We start from the raw sequence: 19,167 nt of genomic DNA, 5'->3' as shown, positions 1-19,167 counted from the left end.
GCGCCTGGGTGGTCTCTCCTCCCCCTGGGCCTGGGCTGCCTGGCTCTGCTCCTCCTGCCTTTGGCTCTGTTGTTTATTATGGTCCGCCATAATCGGACTTGTTTACTGTTGCATGAATAAAAAACAATTCATTAATCATTGAAGCACATCAATTCTTTTAGTTTGAGAGCACTAAAACTAGTACATAGCTATTTAGTATTTTCCCCCTAACTCTCATATTTTTCTCATATTAAAAAACAATTTTTAAAAATATTTTTCAAATAAATATTGGCTTAGCACAACAAAACCGAAATGATATGCAATGGACAGCACTTCAAAAACATGTGGAATTTACTTTTATATTTTTCAGTAATTTTCAAACAAAAATCTCATATTTTCCCTTATTTTTCTGAATTTTTAAATAATTTTCATAATTTTCAAAAAAGAAAATAATTAATTATTGGCAGAAAAATATTTTCGACACCGTGAGGCCGTAAATCGGCCAATGGTGTCTAATATATATTTAATTGATCACCATACAATGTATATAACCCCTATTTTATTTTATTTTATTTTTTTTGTTGTAGGAAAATCAAAATTTTGAAGCAGAAAAATAAAAAAATAATATACATACAGGAAAAAAATTTCGACACTGTGAGGTTGTAGATCGGCCTCCGGTATCTGACATATATTAATTTCATCACAAACAAACAAGTATTGATCATGCATTTTTCAAAATCTATATGGTGCTATGGAGTGGAAATTTTGTAACATGTTTTTTAAATTTCCATCATGTGGTTTGGTTGCTACTATTATTTGTTGGGATTTTCTAATAGAATCTTATTGATTATAATTTTACATCAACACAACCACCAATCCAAGTTTGCCACGTTTATTGATGTCATGTTGCTCGCAGCACTTCAGTATAATTTTTTATTGAGATCTATAAGGGGAATGAAATTGTTACATATCTATCTTCTGGGCAAGGACCAAGAACTCGGGTTTCGACCTGGCTGAAACCGAGATTTGGTCGAAACCTGGTACCTTTTCTCAGCCATCTCGAAACCTTGGTTTTGATGGCCAAAAATGCTTTTTTAAGTCTGATTTTTTTGCATATAGCCTATTTTTGACATTTTAAACACAATCCATGAATTATTTTCAACAAAAAATCACTCAAAATGGTACTTGTGGTTATTGACCCAAGTTTACTAATGTACCTGCTGATACAAACACTAAACTGGTATGAAAAATACTTAGTTCACATAAATTTAAAGTGCAAGAACCCTGAATAATACATATTATCTAAATAAAACATTAAGCTGCTCCTTTCTCAATTTCATGCGGAGTTTCTTGGAGGGTCTAATCCACGAGCTACGTACCATTGAAGATTGCGAAGCCGTTCCTCGGAATGCACCACATATGTATCCCATGACATGTTATGGGAGCAATTGTTCTCATAGTCCATTACTACCCATTGATAACCCCCATCATCAACTTGTCTGCGATATCCCAATCTAGGGAAGGGCTCACCAAGACTGTAAGTTGGTGGAGCCGGCACACACGGCTGGGATGGATACCCGAAGATACTGTCGGCAAGGGATGACCTAGCACCTGACCCATCCTCATATTCATATGTAGTAATAGATGTATCATGATCACTCCCATATCCAAATGAACCAGTGCTGTCAAAGGATGGTCTACCAGCATATCCACCCCCCTACGGTCCATACCCAACATGTGATGCTGATCCGATGCTCTCAAAGCCACTATCATGATGTTGTGCTGGACTAGGGGTAGCTGCTATGAAGGATGGTGCGCGGAAATATCCAGATCCTCTAGTCTCTCTCAAACTCATGGCATCCATAGTACCAGACAAGCTAGATATATCATCCTAGATTCTTCGTCAAAATTACTAATACCTTTGAGAAGATAGGTTCACAAATGTGTAGAGTCAACTTGTAGATACACCAAATGCCGCCAATATGCGAAGAAATCAAGCTTTGGAGGCCAAAAATGTAGAAATCCCCCAAGTTTCCCACTTCTTCTGTCGAAACCTAGAGCTTTCTGTCGAAACTAGGAGCTCTCGGTTGAAACTTCCGAAATATCACAAGTTTCGACCGAGATACTTGATTTGAAGTCACATGTTTGGGTTGGTTCAATTGGTTTTGACCATTTTTGACCGAAACCAGTCGAAACTGGTCGAAACATGGTACTATTTTAAATCCCTCTTGGTTTTGTCCTAGTTTTCCACGAAACCGATATATCTCGGATATCTCGGTTGGTTTCAACCGAGATGTTTTTTTATGCTTCTGGGTAATAAGATTTAAGTATTCGTTCGTAATTTCAGTATTCAAGTTATCAATTATGGCAATGAAGTGGTTCTGGGATCAGTTTCAAGTGTTTGTTATGTTATCATAATGATTCATTATTGAACTTTAAAAATGCAGGTATGTAATTCTCTTTCTGAAGGAACGTGGCAAAGAGGTCTATACTGAAGTTCAGGGAGCATACATTGACACAATGAATAAGGTGAATGCTATTGAATAATTAACATAACTGGATTTAGTGTTACATGACCTGATATTTGATGGTGATGTTTTTCTGTTTGTGCCTTTGGGGATTGTGTACTACTGAAGCGATGCTTTCCTTTAATATTGTTAACTATTGTTCCGTGGGATGCAATTTGTGGTTTAGTGTCCTAATAAGTCTAGGATTAGTCTGGGTTAATTTTAGTTCAAGTTACTTTCTATTACTTCTGATTCCTTCTATTAGGAGTCCTATCTCTGTGTAATTACTTTGATATAAATAAAGTGTTGGGGGACTGCTATCGATTGATTCGGTCTCTTACTAGGAGCTCCCCTTTCTCCCCATCTTCTCTCTTTTCTCAGTTCTCTTCTTCTTCACCAATTCTGGTTCTCAAGATCTTATATTGTCACATGGTATCAGAGCAATGAAGAAGAAGAGGAAGAAGAAAAAAAAAATAGTAATACTAATAATTCGGCTACTGGTGCACTATTTCATAAACTACTGCTGATTAGTTGTACCTATTATTGCTAGTTTCTCTATTCTGCCGGTCTAAGAACGAGATTTGTCATAGGTTTGTCTCTTTTTTTGTTTCTCTGGTTCGTGTTTCGCTGTGCTCTGTTTATTGCTGAAGGTTGGGGACGAAGGTCTGTTTCTACCGCTGGTTGTTCCGCTGGGCTTTGTTTATGTGCTTCAATTGCTTGCTACTGGGGTCGATTGTTGAAGCAGAGTAGTCATTTGTGCTTCTAACAATTTTCTGAACAAGGTCCAATTCATCGATTGCGATTTGCTGCTGTCTCTTCTATACGGTTACTGGCTCCTGCAGAACCGTTACTCGAGCCCTAGGTATCGTTGATTGGTTGGCCGCCACAGCTTTGTTGCTACTTCCATGCTTTCCGCCTCTACTATCTGCGTTCTCGCAATGGAACACTACAGATTTGCTGCATTTATGGTCTCTCGGTTGCGAACTATGTTGATCACCGTCTCTGTTCCAACAAAGGGGTTGTAATGTAGCTCTAAATAGGATAAGGATCCTATTAGAGGCCAAGCAACAGGATCTGATAAGGCTGCTGATTCGAATGGGCGGAATAGGTAAACTAGGGCAGAATTAAGGTTGGGCTTAGGGATTTGAGCTAGGGTTTATTTAGTAATGATGTGCAGGTCAAAAGGAAGCTACTGATATAGGTTTTAAATAGGTTTAAACAGAAAATTAAAATTCTGAAATTCTAGGGTTAGAATTTTGGGTTTTGAGATTTAGAACTTAGGTTGAAATTAGGGTTTTTAATGGGAGTTTAGGGCTAGGGTTGGGATCGAATTTTCCAGGTAGGAAGGGAAGGGTTCGATCCAAGTATGAGAGGGTTTTGATGGTTGGAAGTACTGATTCTGGAATTTTAGGGTTTTTGGGGTTTAATGGAGTTGGGGGATTTTAGGGTTTGAGAGACAAATAAGGCAGCAGCTTGGGGTCGAGTACAGGTAGTGGTATGAAGGGGCTGTAGTCTGAATCTGATTGAATTCTGATAATGGATGAAAGTTTAATGTAACCTAGATGATCTAGGGTTTAAAGGAATCGATGGGATTCAAATAAAATAAAAAAAGAGAATGATTGGGAGGGAGGATGAATGAAAAAAACAGAATTTAAACTTCAAACTCACAGCAGGAATCCACCGGCAGCAGCTTGATAATTGAAGGATCCTCCCGATCGTCTCGATGCAAGGAGTCGCAGGAATCCACCCACCCTATCCACCTTGAAATTCACAAGGATACACTCACAAAGGAGCAGGAACAGAAGCAGCAACAGCCGACAGCAGCAAACAGATTTTTTTTAATTCAAAATTCAATGTGGGGGAGCCCTCCACAATTTAATATATTTATAATATAGCTTTATGCCAAGTCCTAATACAAATTAAAGTCTTCTCCTTCAAAAATCGTGGAAGGGAAGAGGTTTAAATCTAAAACTAATAATTTAAAACAGTAAAAGACCTATTTAACCCTACTAACTTAAGTTAAAAGATATGTAACTTAAAACAACTAATTTAAAAGAAGATTCCATATTAGCCAATAGGATATAAGGACTTACTAACCAATAGGAACACTTCACTTAAATTAGACCAATTGAACCAATTGGGTGCAACCAATTCTAAACCAGTTCAATCTAAAAGCAAGAAAATAAACTAAGTATGGAAAAATAATAATCCTAATCTATGGCTCCCTAATCAAGCCCTAAGTTCAGGGCTTCTTCTTCTTCTTCTTCCTACTTGGAGCTGCATCAGGTTGAGTTTGAATTGCCTTGGGTATTATATCTCGTGGAGAAGAAAGGTATTGTTCAATATAATGACAAGCATGTCCCCTATATCAATCATGTCCCCTATGTCACCCATGTCCCATGTCAATTACGTTCCCCATGTCACATGTCACCCATGTCTCTTGACCCACGATTCTATCATGTGGATGCGTTAATAGTTGCTTTCTTTTATTCCTTAAGATTTTTTTTGAGTTTCATTAATGCCCTTTCCATATTCTTTTATACCCCCTTTGTCCTTGTTTTTCATTCCTTCCAAGTTTATCCCCATCAATAATTGTTAATACAACAATCATGTCCTCTATCTAGTACCTACCAATTTAACTCTTGGAAGATCTGATCTATTACAAGTTTGCCATTGCTTCTTACCTACAAGACTTACCTTAAAATTTCTGGTTATTTACCAGAATGCTATTACTTTCTTAATTGGGGTACGTACTTTGATTTAATTACAAGATTACCACTACCATTATTCATTGACATGTTCAAGCCCTTGGGTGGGTCCACACTGAACTCAATTGGGTCTTTTGATCCGGTTTTCGCATTACTTGGGGATTGCATGAAGAAATTACAGAATTGCCATTGGGGTTATATTTGCCATATTCTTATTTTGGTGGGCTCTTGATCATATCAATTTGGGGTTTCAATTTTTGAAGATTGGCACTTGCGTGACAATTATTTGCTACCATGAAGGAAGATTGGAATTTATTGGGATCTTACTTGCATGAAGATTATTTCTACCATGAAGGGGATTATTTTATTGGGATCTTATTGCAGCTCCTTTTGATTATTGATGGTCATTATTATTTGTCTACGTGTAATGCTACACGTGAGGGGGAGATTGAAGATTATTATTCTCTTATCTGCTCAAGTCATCAACTCAAGACTATTTATATCTTAAGATTACTATTGTTCATTTATTGGTTTATGTCCTCAGCAACAATTTTATATGTGAAGATGGTATTCAACAACAATTCATATTTATGTGGTCTACAATAACCTGAAGTTGTCTGGTCCGTAGTAACCTATACTGCCTATCTGGTTTGCAGTAACCTATATTGCCTATTTGGTCCACAGTAACCTATACTGTTTATCTAGTATACAACAACTTGATGTTGTCTGGTCCGTAGTAACCTATACTGCCTATTTGTCATTGGTTGTTTTTATCTGAGACCTCTGTTTGGGGCTCAATGTCGACTTTTGATTGAGCAGAATACTACTTACTACCTGCCTTCTTTGAGAAGGTCTTTTGATGTAGCCATTGGAAGCTGCACTTTTATCTCTCTTTGAGAATATGACTACCTACTTACTACCTGCCTTCTTTGAGAAGGGCTTTTGATGTAGCCGTTGGAAGCTGCACTTTTATCTCTCTTTGAGAATATGACTACCTACTTTCTATTGGCCTTCTTTGTGAAGTACTTTGGATATTGTTGTTGCGCTAATATGATATTGTGGATTGCGGTTAGTGTTCACTACCGCATATTTTGCTCATTGTTGCTTGGATTGTTCGACACGTAGATTATTATGTACTGAAATTGTCGACGGTTGATGTGCTTGAGTTGATACTGCTACCTGACTGAAGTTCTCCCTGTATTCATTGGCGTCTACAACTGCTATTAAAGACTGATGCGGCTTTTAATATCTATTCTTATTGGTCCAAGTTGGAGCTTTCTTTTGATATATGTACACTCCAGCTTGAGGGGGAGTGTTAACTATTGTACCGTGGGATGCAATTTGTGGTTTAGTGTCCTAATAAGTCTAGGATTAGTTTGGGTTAATTTTAGTTCAAGTTAGTTTCTATTATTTCTGATTCCTTCTATTAGAAGGAGTCCTATCTCTGTATAATTACTTTGATATAAATAAAGTGTTGGGGGGACTGCTATCGATTGATTCGGTCCCTTACTAGCACCTCCCCTTTCTCCCCATCTTCTCTCTTGTCTCAGTTCTCTTCTTCTTCACCGATTCTGGTTCTCAAGATCTTAAATTGTTACAAATATCATTGACAATAAGGTTGCCTTGGATATCACTTCTGATTGAATAGAGTGATTTGTCTGGAAAGCACCTTTTTTATTCTTGCAATGCAGTAAATAAATATTTATTGTAAATGATCCCACAAAGGTAACGAAATGACTCTTGGAGTTGAGAAGCAAACATTTTCTGCATCATGAACACTGCTCCAAAACTAGAAGCTGGAAATAATTAAAGAATTGTTCCAAAAAATAAAATTTGGGCCAATGGTGATTCGGTTCAAAATTGCTCCATAAATTAAAAAAGTTTGTTTTATGAAAAAAAAAAAAGAAAAAGTCGAAGTTGCTCCATGGACTATTAAAACCAATAAAAAAGAACCCTTGGAGTCCCTTGAGAGATGTGATACCAAACTGCAAACACACACTCAGCTCCTTTCTTGTCTTCTTTTTATTTGAGAGAGAGAAAGGGGGAGAGAGGGTGGGAGGGAGGGAGAGAGCGAACCAGAAGATCCAGAACAAATCTTTACTCCTAGATCACTAGCACATGCTGCGGGTAACAAAAAAAAAAATCATAGAATGAGATCACCTCAAAATATGAACCATAGAACACCATAATACAAGCAGAGAGAATAATTTGCTATTATGCTGTTCTTAGTTGATTCACCTTTTTTTTTTTTTTTTTTTTTTGGTAGGACTTAGTTGATTCACTCTGACGATGTACAAGGACATCTTTCATAAAAGTCTCCTTTATAGCTCCATCCGTGTAGTAAGTTTTTTTTGTCCCCAGTTGACTTGGATTCTGGAATGGGAAGCAAGATATTTAAAACAAGTTTTGTCTAACAAACAAATAGGTTTCTTAAGTGTGGAAGGGATCCTGAACCCATCATCAGAGTCAATTGTAAGAGTGCTGTCCTTGGAGCTCCAAGTGAAAGTGTAAAAGAACAGGAATGCTTTCTTTGGAAATTCTCACTGAGATTTTTTATTGGGGCAGAACACATCTTGGTTTTTGACATGGCATTGGTTGGTGTTTGGTTCTTGGGGAGCCTTAAGGGGAAGCCGCTCATCTCTTGTAGCTGCCCCTTTTCTGTTTTCGGCTGGATGCTATATGTTGTAGTCAGTCCTCTATGGATTACATGTATACCAGCCCAGTCTGAGCCTGCAGCCTGGTATAGGTGAGGGTGGTGCTGATTTCAGCTCAGGCAGATGGTACATGTTGTGTCTTGATTTGTGCTACCTTTAACATCTGATTACTCATATGTTACATATGTTTGCTTGTATGTTAGATGTCTTAAACCAGGATCAGGGAAGTATATCTGCTATTCACCCCCCCCCAAAAAAAAATGTTTTTTCTCTGCCTCATCCACTTTTTAGCCAGAAGCTCTATGTGTCAGCCTATATCATAATGGTTTGGGCAAATTACACTACCACCCCCTGAGGTTTGTACTAAATACAGTGCAACCCCCTGCATTTTCAAAATATACACCCCGACCCCCTGAGTTTAGGGTACTTGTTACACTCAGCCCCACTCCGTTAGAGCATTCGCGTTAGTTGCTGACGTGTTGGCCATTGATGCCTTAAAATGACAAATATACCCTTAATGGAGTGTGAGCTTACAATTTTGCCCATGGGGCAGCCCAAACTTCACACCCCCTTCCCCTGCTACTCGAATCTGACACGGGTTTAGGGTTCTGGCGATCTGCAAAGGTTGGCAATCTTTGAGCCCATCACCGACGACCTGCCTCAGGTTCTTGCTGTGGCGATCTGCTGAGGCCATCACCGACGACGGGGTGCACGGCTGGGCGGCGATTGCAGCGGTCGATTATTGCAAAGGTTGGGGATCGCAAAGGGCACGGATGACTGTAGAGGTGGTGGAGACGGATGGGAGTCTCGGTTGAGAATAAGAAGAAGAATGGAGAAACCGAAAACCTGCTATTCCTATCTCATCAGTTTTAAAATTTTTTATTCAAACCTACCCTTGGTTTTGTTTCTTTATTCAATCCTTTTATTATTATTTTTATTTCTTCTTCCTTCTTCTCGCAGACGCATCGATGCCGGGGCTGTTTGCAGTGTCCGCCGGTGAAACCCTCGGTCAGACACACAATAGAACAATTGGTGTGACTGTAGCATGGGCTCTTGAATCGATCGCACTTTGAGTAACACATCCTCCCAGTATCATTCACCACCACCATCTCCGGGGCCCTTGAACCAATCGCTCTTCGAGTAACACATTCTCCCAGTATCATTCACCACCACCATCTCCTCTTCATTAACAAAAACAAAAAGAATTATTCAAAACACATTAACAATTTGCTGCTGTAGAACAGATGCAATTAAATACAAATGAGAGAGAGAAAGGTACCTGCAGATGCAACCAAGACCCACATGAAGAAGAGAAGACACGAGAGAGACCTGCACGCCATGGAGACTAACTTTGAGGGAATAAACCTTGGGAGAACTGAGAAGGGTTAATCAAAGTTGTATTCTTATAGTAAGATTTTGGAGTTTTGGGAGATAGTTAATGAGAAAAAAAATCAATTTTAGTACAGTTCACATGTTACCTCATTGGCCTCTCATACCCAATTGCAGTACAGCAGTGACAAGTGTGGTTGAAAGAAGTGATGGTTTTAGGCTTTTAGCAGTTAACAGAGTAATTGATCAATGCGTACTCCATGCCATCTGAACCGAACCCAGTTCATTCTCTGTGAAAATTCAGAATTAAAGAAAGGGGAAACCATTTGATCTTCTCGAACGCAATGTACGGTCGTCAGAAATGCACTAGAAACTCTAGATCGTAAGGAGTGGGACGAAGGTTGCAGCAGTGGTGGGCGGTGGTTGAAGAAGAAGAAGGAAGAAGAAGAAGGAAGAAGAGGAAGAAATAGTGGTGGGTCCCACTTTTTTATGTTAGAAAAAAAAAATTAGAATAGGATTTTCATTGAAGGGCAAAATCGTCATTTAAATTTTATATTTAACATCGTCCACTTTAAGGTGCTGGGTGTATATTTTGAAAACACAGAGGGTCGCACTATTTAGTACAAACCTCAGGGGGTGGCAGTGTAATTTTCCCTAGTGGTTTTGTTGTACATGAAAGAATTACAGTTATGCAGTATATTGTCATAGGATTATCTTTGAGGTACTGCCTTTGAATAGCGACCACTGTGCAATTTGACACTTGTCAAAAAATTGTATAAAGATTATGTTTGATAAATTTACTTCTCATCTTTATTGAAGTACAGCTATTACATTGCAGGTTCTGAGTGCCCATTTCCGGGTTTATATTCAAGCACTGGAGAAACTACAACTGGATATAGCAACAGCAAGTGATTTGATTGGAGTAGAAACCAGAAGTGCTGGCCTCTTTTCAAGAGGAAGAGAACCTTTAAAAAACCGATCTGCTGTATTTGCCTTGGGGGATAGGATAAACATTTTAAAGGTCTCTTATAACTAGCATATTCTTTTTTTTCTTTTTGGGTGATAATGCACTTTAGAGTTTTGCCTTTAATTTGACAGTCTCAGAATGGAGTTTTATTGCTTCCCCTAGTGCAAATAACTGACATGAATTCTTAAGAATATCTTGCCAAAGTTTTTAATTTCCACACTATATATAATATTCTTAGTTTTATTCCCAAAACCTTAACATCGGAAAAATTAGTTCTACATAGTACCCATTTTTACAAAGAGCAGAAGAGTTTTAGCTTTAAATACTTATGCTCACTGATCTTAACTTTTGAAAATTTTAATGAAAGCATATTCAGAGATGACTTCAAATTCAATACTTTCGGATTGAATTTTTACATTTGGCCTTTCTCTTTTGGGAAAGTTTATAGAAATCTTACCATATGAGTCTGATTTCCATCCAAAGAAACCCTAAGGAATCCTCCTAGGCAGTAGGATTTCACCTTAGTAGTCTGTTAGGGATCCACTTATACATGGAAGAGAATACACTCTTCTAGCTTAAGATAATACACTCTTCAATTGGAGCAATCCAAATGCATCCCATGAATCCACATGGCCAAAGTCAATTCCTGTGTGTCTTATAGGACTCTAAAGTAGAAATAGAAACTCTAATTGACCTAAACTCTCAAACTCCATTTGGGAATATATATAAACAAAACTAAGACTCTCGATTATAACTCATACTCCTATCTACTACCATGGTAGCGACCCATTAAAGAAGCTCATTACAATTAAAAACCAATGGACCATAACCGAACACATCCATAATCCATCTCAAGGCATCTGTGATTTGGCTGCATATTATATCTATCCAGAAAGGGGGAAAAAAGTGGAGGGCTGATGCGGTAATTTGGAGTTTCGGACCATCAATAGGAACCTATGAATCAGCCATATGTCATAAAACAAAGCCAAAATCAATCATATGGCCACCATATATTGAATTTTTTTACCTACCATCCAAATATTGACAATTTACTTATTAGTTGTGCTAAATGGTGTTGTGCTTTTGCGCTGAAACTTACATTATGAGTCAATGGGACATGGAGAACCTGCCCACAAAGTCTGAGCACCAAATAAGCTCCCTCATTACAGATAATGATCCCCCGTAAGGTACCTCTTTAAGTGGGCTCAGCCAGAGAGATTACACTTAAAAAAAAATGAAACTATTAATTAAAAACTTTTTCCCTCTTTTGAGTGGGGGGGTTAGTTTGAGTGCCAAAAACTAAATTTCATTATTTAAGTTGAGTCTTTTTATTGTTTTCAGAAAATCGAACAACCTGCATTGATCCCACATATAGCTGAAGCAAGCTCTCAGAAGTATCCATATGAAGTTCTCTTCAGGAGCTTGCACAAGCTTCTTATGGATACTGTCACCTCAGAGTAGTCAATTCTTCCTCTATTCTTTGATATCTTGTTCTGATGCTTTTCTACCCTTTCCCTTTTTTGCGCCCCATAGGAAAGTGTAACTTGAAATTCTAATGTCTTTGTTGTCCTATAGATATCTCTTCTGTGATGATTTCTTTGGTGAAGAATCTATATTCTATGAGATATTTGCAGGTAATCATGAAACATGTACCTGGTCTTAATTTTGGAATTGATACCATTGAGATAAGAATTTCATAGATGTTCTGTTTTGCTTTGGTTTCCACAGGTCCATTTGCTGTAATCGATGAACACTTCAATGCAATCCTTCTAAATTGTCATGATGCTATTGGCATAATGCTTATGATCCGCATTATACATCAGCACCAAGTAAGGTTGCATGTTTCTTGTTCTTTTCAGTTTAATAATATGTAATACATAGGAAAAAAATATATCCTCCAGGACTACTCTGTGAGACGTCATCTTCTAAATCACCTTCCATACTGATGATTTATGTGTTCCTATATCCAAGTTATTTTTTTCCGTTGGGACAAAATAAATGCTTCTATTCTATAAAAATTATGCTAATTCCTTTGAGTGGATAAGAGAACCCCCATCCAATTTTATTCATATTGTGATACCATGCACTGGCAAAGCCATTAAGCCTGTACAGTAATGTAATTGTGACCATATATGGGTTAGTCAATTAACTGAGAGTGCAAGGAACTTCGAATCACTCAAGGTACCGTCTTTTGAAAGGTGTAATGGATGTAGCATAGCCTAAGTTTCAACTAAGGCTGAACTATGGGAAAGTGTTGGTGGAAAAGTGGGGTTGGAAGGAATTGTGGAAATGAAGAGATGAGAAGCAAGTACCATTATGGGCATTGAACAGCAACTTTGAGAATGGAAGGTGTGTGTGTGTGTGTGTGTGTGTGTGTTTGTGAGAGAGAGAGAGAGAGAGAGAGAGAGAGGAAAGAAAAAAACAAATGAAAAATGTGAAAAATGGGAATAAATAGGAAAATGAAAGATGAAAGATAGAAGAAAAGAGGCACAGCCCGGCACATCAGAAGATACTCAGCTAGATGGGTCTGCAACATGGATCCTTGTCCTCCAATAGTCTCTGTCCGAGGTCATACTTGGAACAAGACCTAGTCTATGCATATCCTTCCTCACCACTTTGCCTATGGTCATTTTAGGTCTGCCCCTAGCTCTTTTAGCTCCTTCAATCGGCATCCGTACTTTATCCTTCCTTGTTTTTCCACACATCCATCTTAACATTCTCATCTCTACTACACAAAGCTTATCAATATGATGCTTTTTAACTGCGCAACATTCTGCCCCATGCATCATGGCTGGTCGAACAACAGTCCTATATAACTTTCCTTTAAGCTTTAAAGGAATACATCGGTCGCACAACACTCTGGACGCATCTCTCCATTTCAACCATCCTACTTTAATTCTTTATGAAATGTCACCTTCTTTATTTATGATTGACCTCAGATATCTAAAATAGTCATTTTGAGGTATCTCTTTTTCCTTAATTCGCACTATATCAGTAGCCATCATAGTGTGACTAAAATTACACATCATATACTCCGTCTTCGTTCTACTAATCTTGAAGCCTCTTGTTTCCAAGGTTGATCTCCAAAGCTCTAATTTAGAGTTAATCCCTTCTTTTGTCTCATCTACTAGAACGATATCATCAGCAAAGAGCATACACCAATGGACCTCGTCTTGAATGCTCTTTATTAGATCGTCCATGATAAGCGCAAAAAGGTAAGGGCTTAAGGCTGATCCCTGATGTAACCCAATCGTAATTGGGAATTCCTTGCCTTAACCTCCCACAAATCTCACACTAGTCACCACGCCCTCATATATATCCTTAATGACATCCACATATTTACTCGCCACCCCTCTTTTCACTAGAACATGTTGGATTAGATCTCTAGGGTCTTAGTCATAGGCTTTCTCCAGGTCGATAAAGACCATATGGAGATCCTTGTTGCAATCTCTATAGCTTTCCATGAGCCTCCTCTATAAATAGATAGCCTTTGTCATGGATTTACCTGGTATAAAGCCAAATTGGTTCATCGAGATATGAGTCTTCTCTTCTCAAACGGGTTTCAATGACTTTCTCCCACAGTTTCATCATGTGGCTCATTAGCTTTATGCTTCTATAGTTATTACAGTTTTGGATATCACCTTTATTTTTGTAGATTGGGACTACAATGCTTCTCCTCCATTCAATTGGCATCTTCCTTGTGTTCAAAATCTTGTTAAACAGATTGGTTAACCAATAAACCCCACAACCTCCTATGGTTTTCCAAACTTCAATTGGGATCTCATTAGGGCCTGGTGTTTTACCTGCTTTCTCCTTTCTTAAGGCATCATTAACTTCCACGATAGTAACCTTTCGTACATATCTATGATATGTGGTGTCTTGTTGAATAATATAGTAATTCAAGTCAGTTCTACTCGGCCTATCTCCATTTAGTAAGTCACAAATATATTCATCCCATCTCTTCACAATGTCCTCATCCCTTACCAAAACTCTTCTGTCATCACCCTTAATACACCTCACCTGATCAAAATCTCTACTCTTCCTGCCTCTCATCTTAGTTGTCTTATATATAGTTTTTTCTCTTTCTTTTGTGTTTAGGTTGATATTGAGATCCTCGTATTTCTTGGCCCTAGCCATCCCACAATCCTCCTCGCTTCATTTCTGATCTCATTATACCTCTTTTTATCCTTTGTATCATTAGTCCTTTGTCAAGTCTTAAAACACACTTTCTTAGTCTTAATAGCTACTTAAACCTCATCGTTCCACCACCACGTCTCCCTAGGGGCCTGGCGACTATCCTTTGCTTCCCCTACCACATCTTTGGCAACCCTCTTAATACAAGTCATCATCTTGTGCCACATCGCATTGGCGTCTCCTTCAAAGTCCCACTTTCTTTGTTTGACCACACTATCAGTAAATATCCTTAGGTACTCCCTTTTAATCTCTACCACCTTATCTTAGGGTGCATAGGTTCTCTCCTCCTACTTCTGGGCACTGAGATACATATCCAGGGTCACCAATCTATGTTGGGTTGTTAGGCTCTCCCCAAGGATAACTTTACAATCCTTACACACCATTTTGTCTACCTTTCTTGTTAGGAAGAAATCAATTTGACTAGTATGAATCCCACTTTGTAGGTAACTAAGTGTTCCTCTTTTTTTTCAAAGAAAGTGTTCACAATGGCTAGATCATAAGTTACCTCAAAGTCTAGGATTGAGGTCCCCTCTTCATTCCTCTCCCCAATCCCAAAGCCTCTATGGACACCTTCATAGCCTCTACAATCGCTCCTAGCGTGGCCGTTCAGGTCACCTCCAATAATAATTGATTCATCCTAGCCAAAACCCTGCACTAAATCATCCATTTGGTCCCAAAATCGGCGTTTACTACTTTCATCCAATCCCATCTGGGTTGCGTAAGCGCTAACAATATTGACAACCTCTTTCGCCAACACTAGTTTGATGGTTATAATCCTGTCACCCACTCTTTTAAGCTCCGCTACATCATTCTTTAACTCCTTATCCACTATTATTCCCTACTCCATTTCTATTACTTTGCTCTCCCGCATACCAAAGTTTGAAGTCGTCCAACACTTTAGCTTTGTTACCCTTCCATCTTGTCTCTTGGATACAAGCTATATTAATCCTTCGTTTCCTCATAACATCTATCAACTGTTAGAGTTAGAATATCTTGTATAAGGGTAGTTCTATCATTGTCCTGTTATAAGACATGACCAAGTTTTATTTTTCCTTTTCTTGTTTTATTTGCCTTTACCTCTTTAGGGAGGTCTGTGTAATTTGGAAGAGTTTATTAATGAAGTAATATGTGTGTTGAGAAAATCTCAACACACATAATCGATTATTCTCCCAACCTTTCTTCTTCTTCTTTCTCTCTCCTCAATCCTCAATTTTCTTCTTGACTCCAAAAGTCTTTGGTTGTGTTTGTTATGTTCATGTCAACAAATTAGCCCACACCAAGCTTGATCCCAAAACCCCTCTTTGGATCCACATCCTCAGTCTCATCCTCCTCAGTCAGGTAATACTTCTCCTTCTGAATTACATCTTCCCATTGCTATGAGAAAGGGGAAGAGAGCCTGTACTAACCCCATAGCCCAGTTTGTTTCTTATGACTCTATTTCTCGTACAGGTATTGTCTTTTCCACAGCCCTTGAGTCTTCTTCCATTCCCAAAAATGTCACAGAGGCCTTATCTGATCCAAAAAGGGATGCAAGCAATGTCTGAGGAAATGGTGGCTCTGGAGAAGAACAATACTTGGACACTAGTTGATCTTCCCAGGGGGAGAACTCCAGTTGGATGCAGATGGGTTTATACAATCAAGTATAGATCCGACGGTACAGTGGAAAGATACAAAGCTAGGCTGGTTGCGAAAGGGTATAGTCAGGTATATGGCATTGACTACCAAGAGACTTTTGCCCCTGTAGCCAAGCATAACTTAATTAGGGTTCTTCTTGCAGTGACAGCCAATAAAGATTGGCCAATGTACTAATTAGATGTGAAGAATGCATTTCTTCATGGAGATTTAGTAGAAGAAGTGTACATGCAGCCTCCACCTAGTTTTAAGTGTCCCTCAGCTGAAGGGAAAGTATGTCTCTTGAAGAAAGCTCTCTATAGCCTCAAGCAGTCTCCTAAGGCCTGGTTCGAGAGATTTAGACAAGCCATCCTGAAGAATGGGTATTATCAGAGTTAAGCTGACCATACCTTGTTTATCAGGAGAGGTAATGGTACAGTTACAGCTCTCATTGTCTATGTTGATGACATTGTGGTAACTGGGAATGATGTTGCTGAGATAAATAGATTGAAGTCTTATCTGGCTAAATAGATTGAGATCAAAGACCTTGGACTCTTGAAATACTTCTTGAGTATTGAAGTATCTAGATCAAGGAAAGGAATCAAAATCTGCCATAGGAAATTTCTCTTGGATCTTCTAAAAGCGACATGTATGATGGGGTGCAAAGCAACAACTTCCCCCATTGATCCGAATCATAAGTTTGGTGATGAATGTGGTTCTTCTCTTATAGATGCAAGCAAGTATCAAAGATTAGTTGGGAAACTAATCTCTCTCTCCTTGACTCGACTAGACATCTCTTATGCAGTTGAAGTGGTGAGTCAGTTCATGCATGCTCCCAGTAGTGGACATCTGGATGCGGTGTATCACATCATTAGATACTTGAAATCCTGTCCAGGAAAAGTTCTTTTATTTGTCAAGCATGACCATTTGCAGATTGAAGGCTACACAGATGTTGATTGGGCTAGTTCAGTCTCTGACAGGAGATCTACTTCTGGGTACTGCACCTTTATGGGTGATAATCTAGTTACGTGGAGGAGCAAGAAACAACCAGTTGTAGCTAGATCCAGTACAAAGGCTGAGTTTAGGCCCATGGCTCATGGAGTATGTGAGCTTATATGGCTAAAGATACTTCTTCAAGACTTGAGGTTTGAAATTGAAGGGCCAATGAGACTTTATTGTGACAACAAAGCTACTATAAGCATTGCCCCTAATCCGGTTCAGCATGATCGAGCCAAGCATATTGAGGTTGATCGTCACTTCATCCAAGAGAATTTGGATTCTGGGTGCATTTGTACTCCCTTTGTGAAGACAGGTGATCAAGTAGCAGATATCTTCACCAAGGGTCTCACTCCTAGTCTATTTAGTACCTTATTGTGTAAGCTGGGAATGTATAACATTTATTCTCCAGCTTGAGGGGGAGTGTTAGAGTTATTAGAATATCTTGTATAAGAGTAGTTCTATCATTGTCCTGTTATAAGACATGACCAAGTTGTATTTTTCCTTTTCTTGTTATATTTCCCTTTACCTCCCTAGGGAGGTCTGTGTAAATTGGAAGAGTTTATTAATGAAGTAATATGTGTGTTGAGAACATCTCAACACACATAATCGATTATTCTCCCAACCTTTCTTCTTCTTCTTCCTCTCTCCTCAATCCTCAATCTTCTCATTTCTTCCAAAAGTCTTTGGTTGTGTTTGTTTTGTTCACGTCAACAATTCTGCCCGCACCAAGCTTGATCCCAAAACCCCTCTTTGGATCCACCTCCTCAGTCAGGTAATACTTCTCCTTCTGAATTAGATCTTCCCATTGCTATGAGAAAGGGGAAGAGAGCCTTACTAACCCCATAGCCCAGTTTGTTTCCTATGACTTTATTTCTCCTACAGGTATTGCCTTTTACACTGCCCTTGAGTCTTCTTCCATTCCCCAAAATGTCACAGAGGCCTTATCCAATCCAAAATGGATGCAAACAATGTCTGAGGAAATGGTGGCTCTGGAGAAGAACAATACTTGGACACTAGTTGATCTTCCCAGGGGGAGAACTCCAATTGGATGCAGATGGGTTTATACAATCAAGTATAGATCCGACGGTACAGTGGAAAGATACAAAGCTATGCTGGTTGCAAAAGGGTATAGTCAAGTATATGGCATTGACTACTTGGAGACTTTTGCCCCTGTAGCCAAGCATAACTCAATTAGGGTTCTTCTTTCAATGGCAGCCAATAAAGATTGGCCAATGTACCAATTAGATGTGAAGAATGCATTGCTTCATGGAGATTTAACAGAAGAAGTGTAGATTTAACAAAAGAAGTGTACATGCAGCCTCCACCTGGTTTTAAGTGTCCCTCAGCTGAAGGGAAGGTGTGTCTCTTGAAGAAAGCTCTCTATGGCCTCAAGCAGTCTCCTAAGGCTTGGTTTGAGAGATTTAGACAAGCCATCCTAAAGAATGGGTATTATCAGAGTCAAGCTGACCACACCTTGTTTATCAGGAGAGGTAATGGTACAGTTACAACTATCATTGTCTATGTTGATGACATTGTGCTAACTGGGAATGATGTTGCTGAGATAAATAGATTGAAGTCTTATCTGGCTAAACAGATTGAGATCAAAGACCTTGGACTCTTGAAATACTGCTTGGGTATTGAAGTATCTAGATTAAGGAAAGGAATCAAAATTTGCCGAAGGAAATTTGTCTTGGATCTTCTGAAAGAGACATGCATGATGGGGTCCAAACCAGCAACTTCCCCCATTGATCCAAACCATAAGTTTGGTGATGAATGCGGTTCTTCTCTTATAGATGCAAGTATCAAAGATTTCCCAACTAATCTATCTCTCCTTGACTTGACCAGACATCTCTTATGCAGCTGGAGTTAGGAATGTAAACGGATCGGATTCGGCTCGGATAGTGCTATATCCGCATCCGCATCCCATTAGCTTTCGGACGGATTCGGATAGTGCTAAACGGATACAGACACGAATACGGATTGGATATTTTATCTGTGTACATGTAAATATAGCTTTTCGGATAGCTATAACCTATCCGTATCCGCTTTCGTTTACCTTTCGAACGGATTCGGATAGTGCTAAACGGATATGGACACAAATACGAAAACGGATTTCGGCTATTCATTTACACCACTAGCTTGAGTGGTGAGTCAGTTCATGCATGCTCCCAGGAGTAGACATCTGGATGCGGTGTATCGCATCATTAGATACTTGAAAT

General features: G+C 38.9%; 1 protein-coding gene across 2 annotated transcripts in view; it reads left to right on the top strand.

Annotated features, from left to right (window-relative positions):
- Positions 1-19,167, top strand: part of LOC122671758 (vacuolar protein sorting-associated protein 52 A-like) — a 70,559-nt gene that overhangs the window by 46,135 nt on the left and 5,257 nt on the right. Inside the window, exons 10-14 of one of the 2 annotated variants that reach the window (XM_043869170.1) lie at positions 2,427-2,508; positions 10,016-10,198; positions 11,486-11,601; positions 11,720-11,778; positions 11,873-11,973. In XM_043869170.1, coding sequence (XP_043725105.1) covers positions 2,427-2,508; positions 10,016-10,198; positions 11,486-11,601; positions 11,720-11,778; positions 11,873-11,973 — 541 coding nt within the window. The remainder of the gene's footprint in view (positions 1-2,426; positions 2,509-10,015; positions 10,199-11,485; positions 11,602-11,719; positions 11,779-11,872; positions 11,974-19,167) is intronic. The other variant, XM_043869171.1, reaches the window with a different exon arrangement.

This window comes from Telopea speciosissima, chromosome 8 (assembly GCF_018873765.1).
Source record: "Telopea speciosissima isolate NSW1024214 ecotype Mountain lineage chromosome 8, Tspe_v1, whole genome shotgun sequence".
Lineage (NCBI taxonomy): Eukaryota > Viridiplantae > Streptophyta > Magnoliopsida > Proteales > Proteaceae > Telopea > Telopea speciosissima.
Note: the sequence above shows the minus strand (reverse complement) of the source record. Positions and strands in the feature narration are given on the sequence as shown.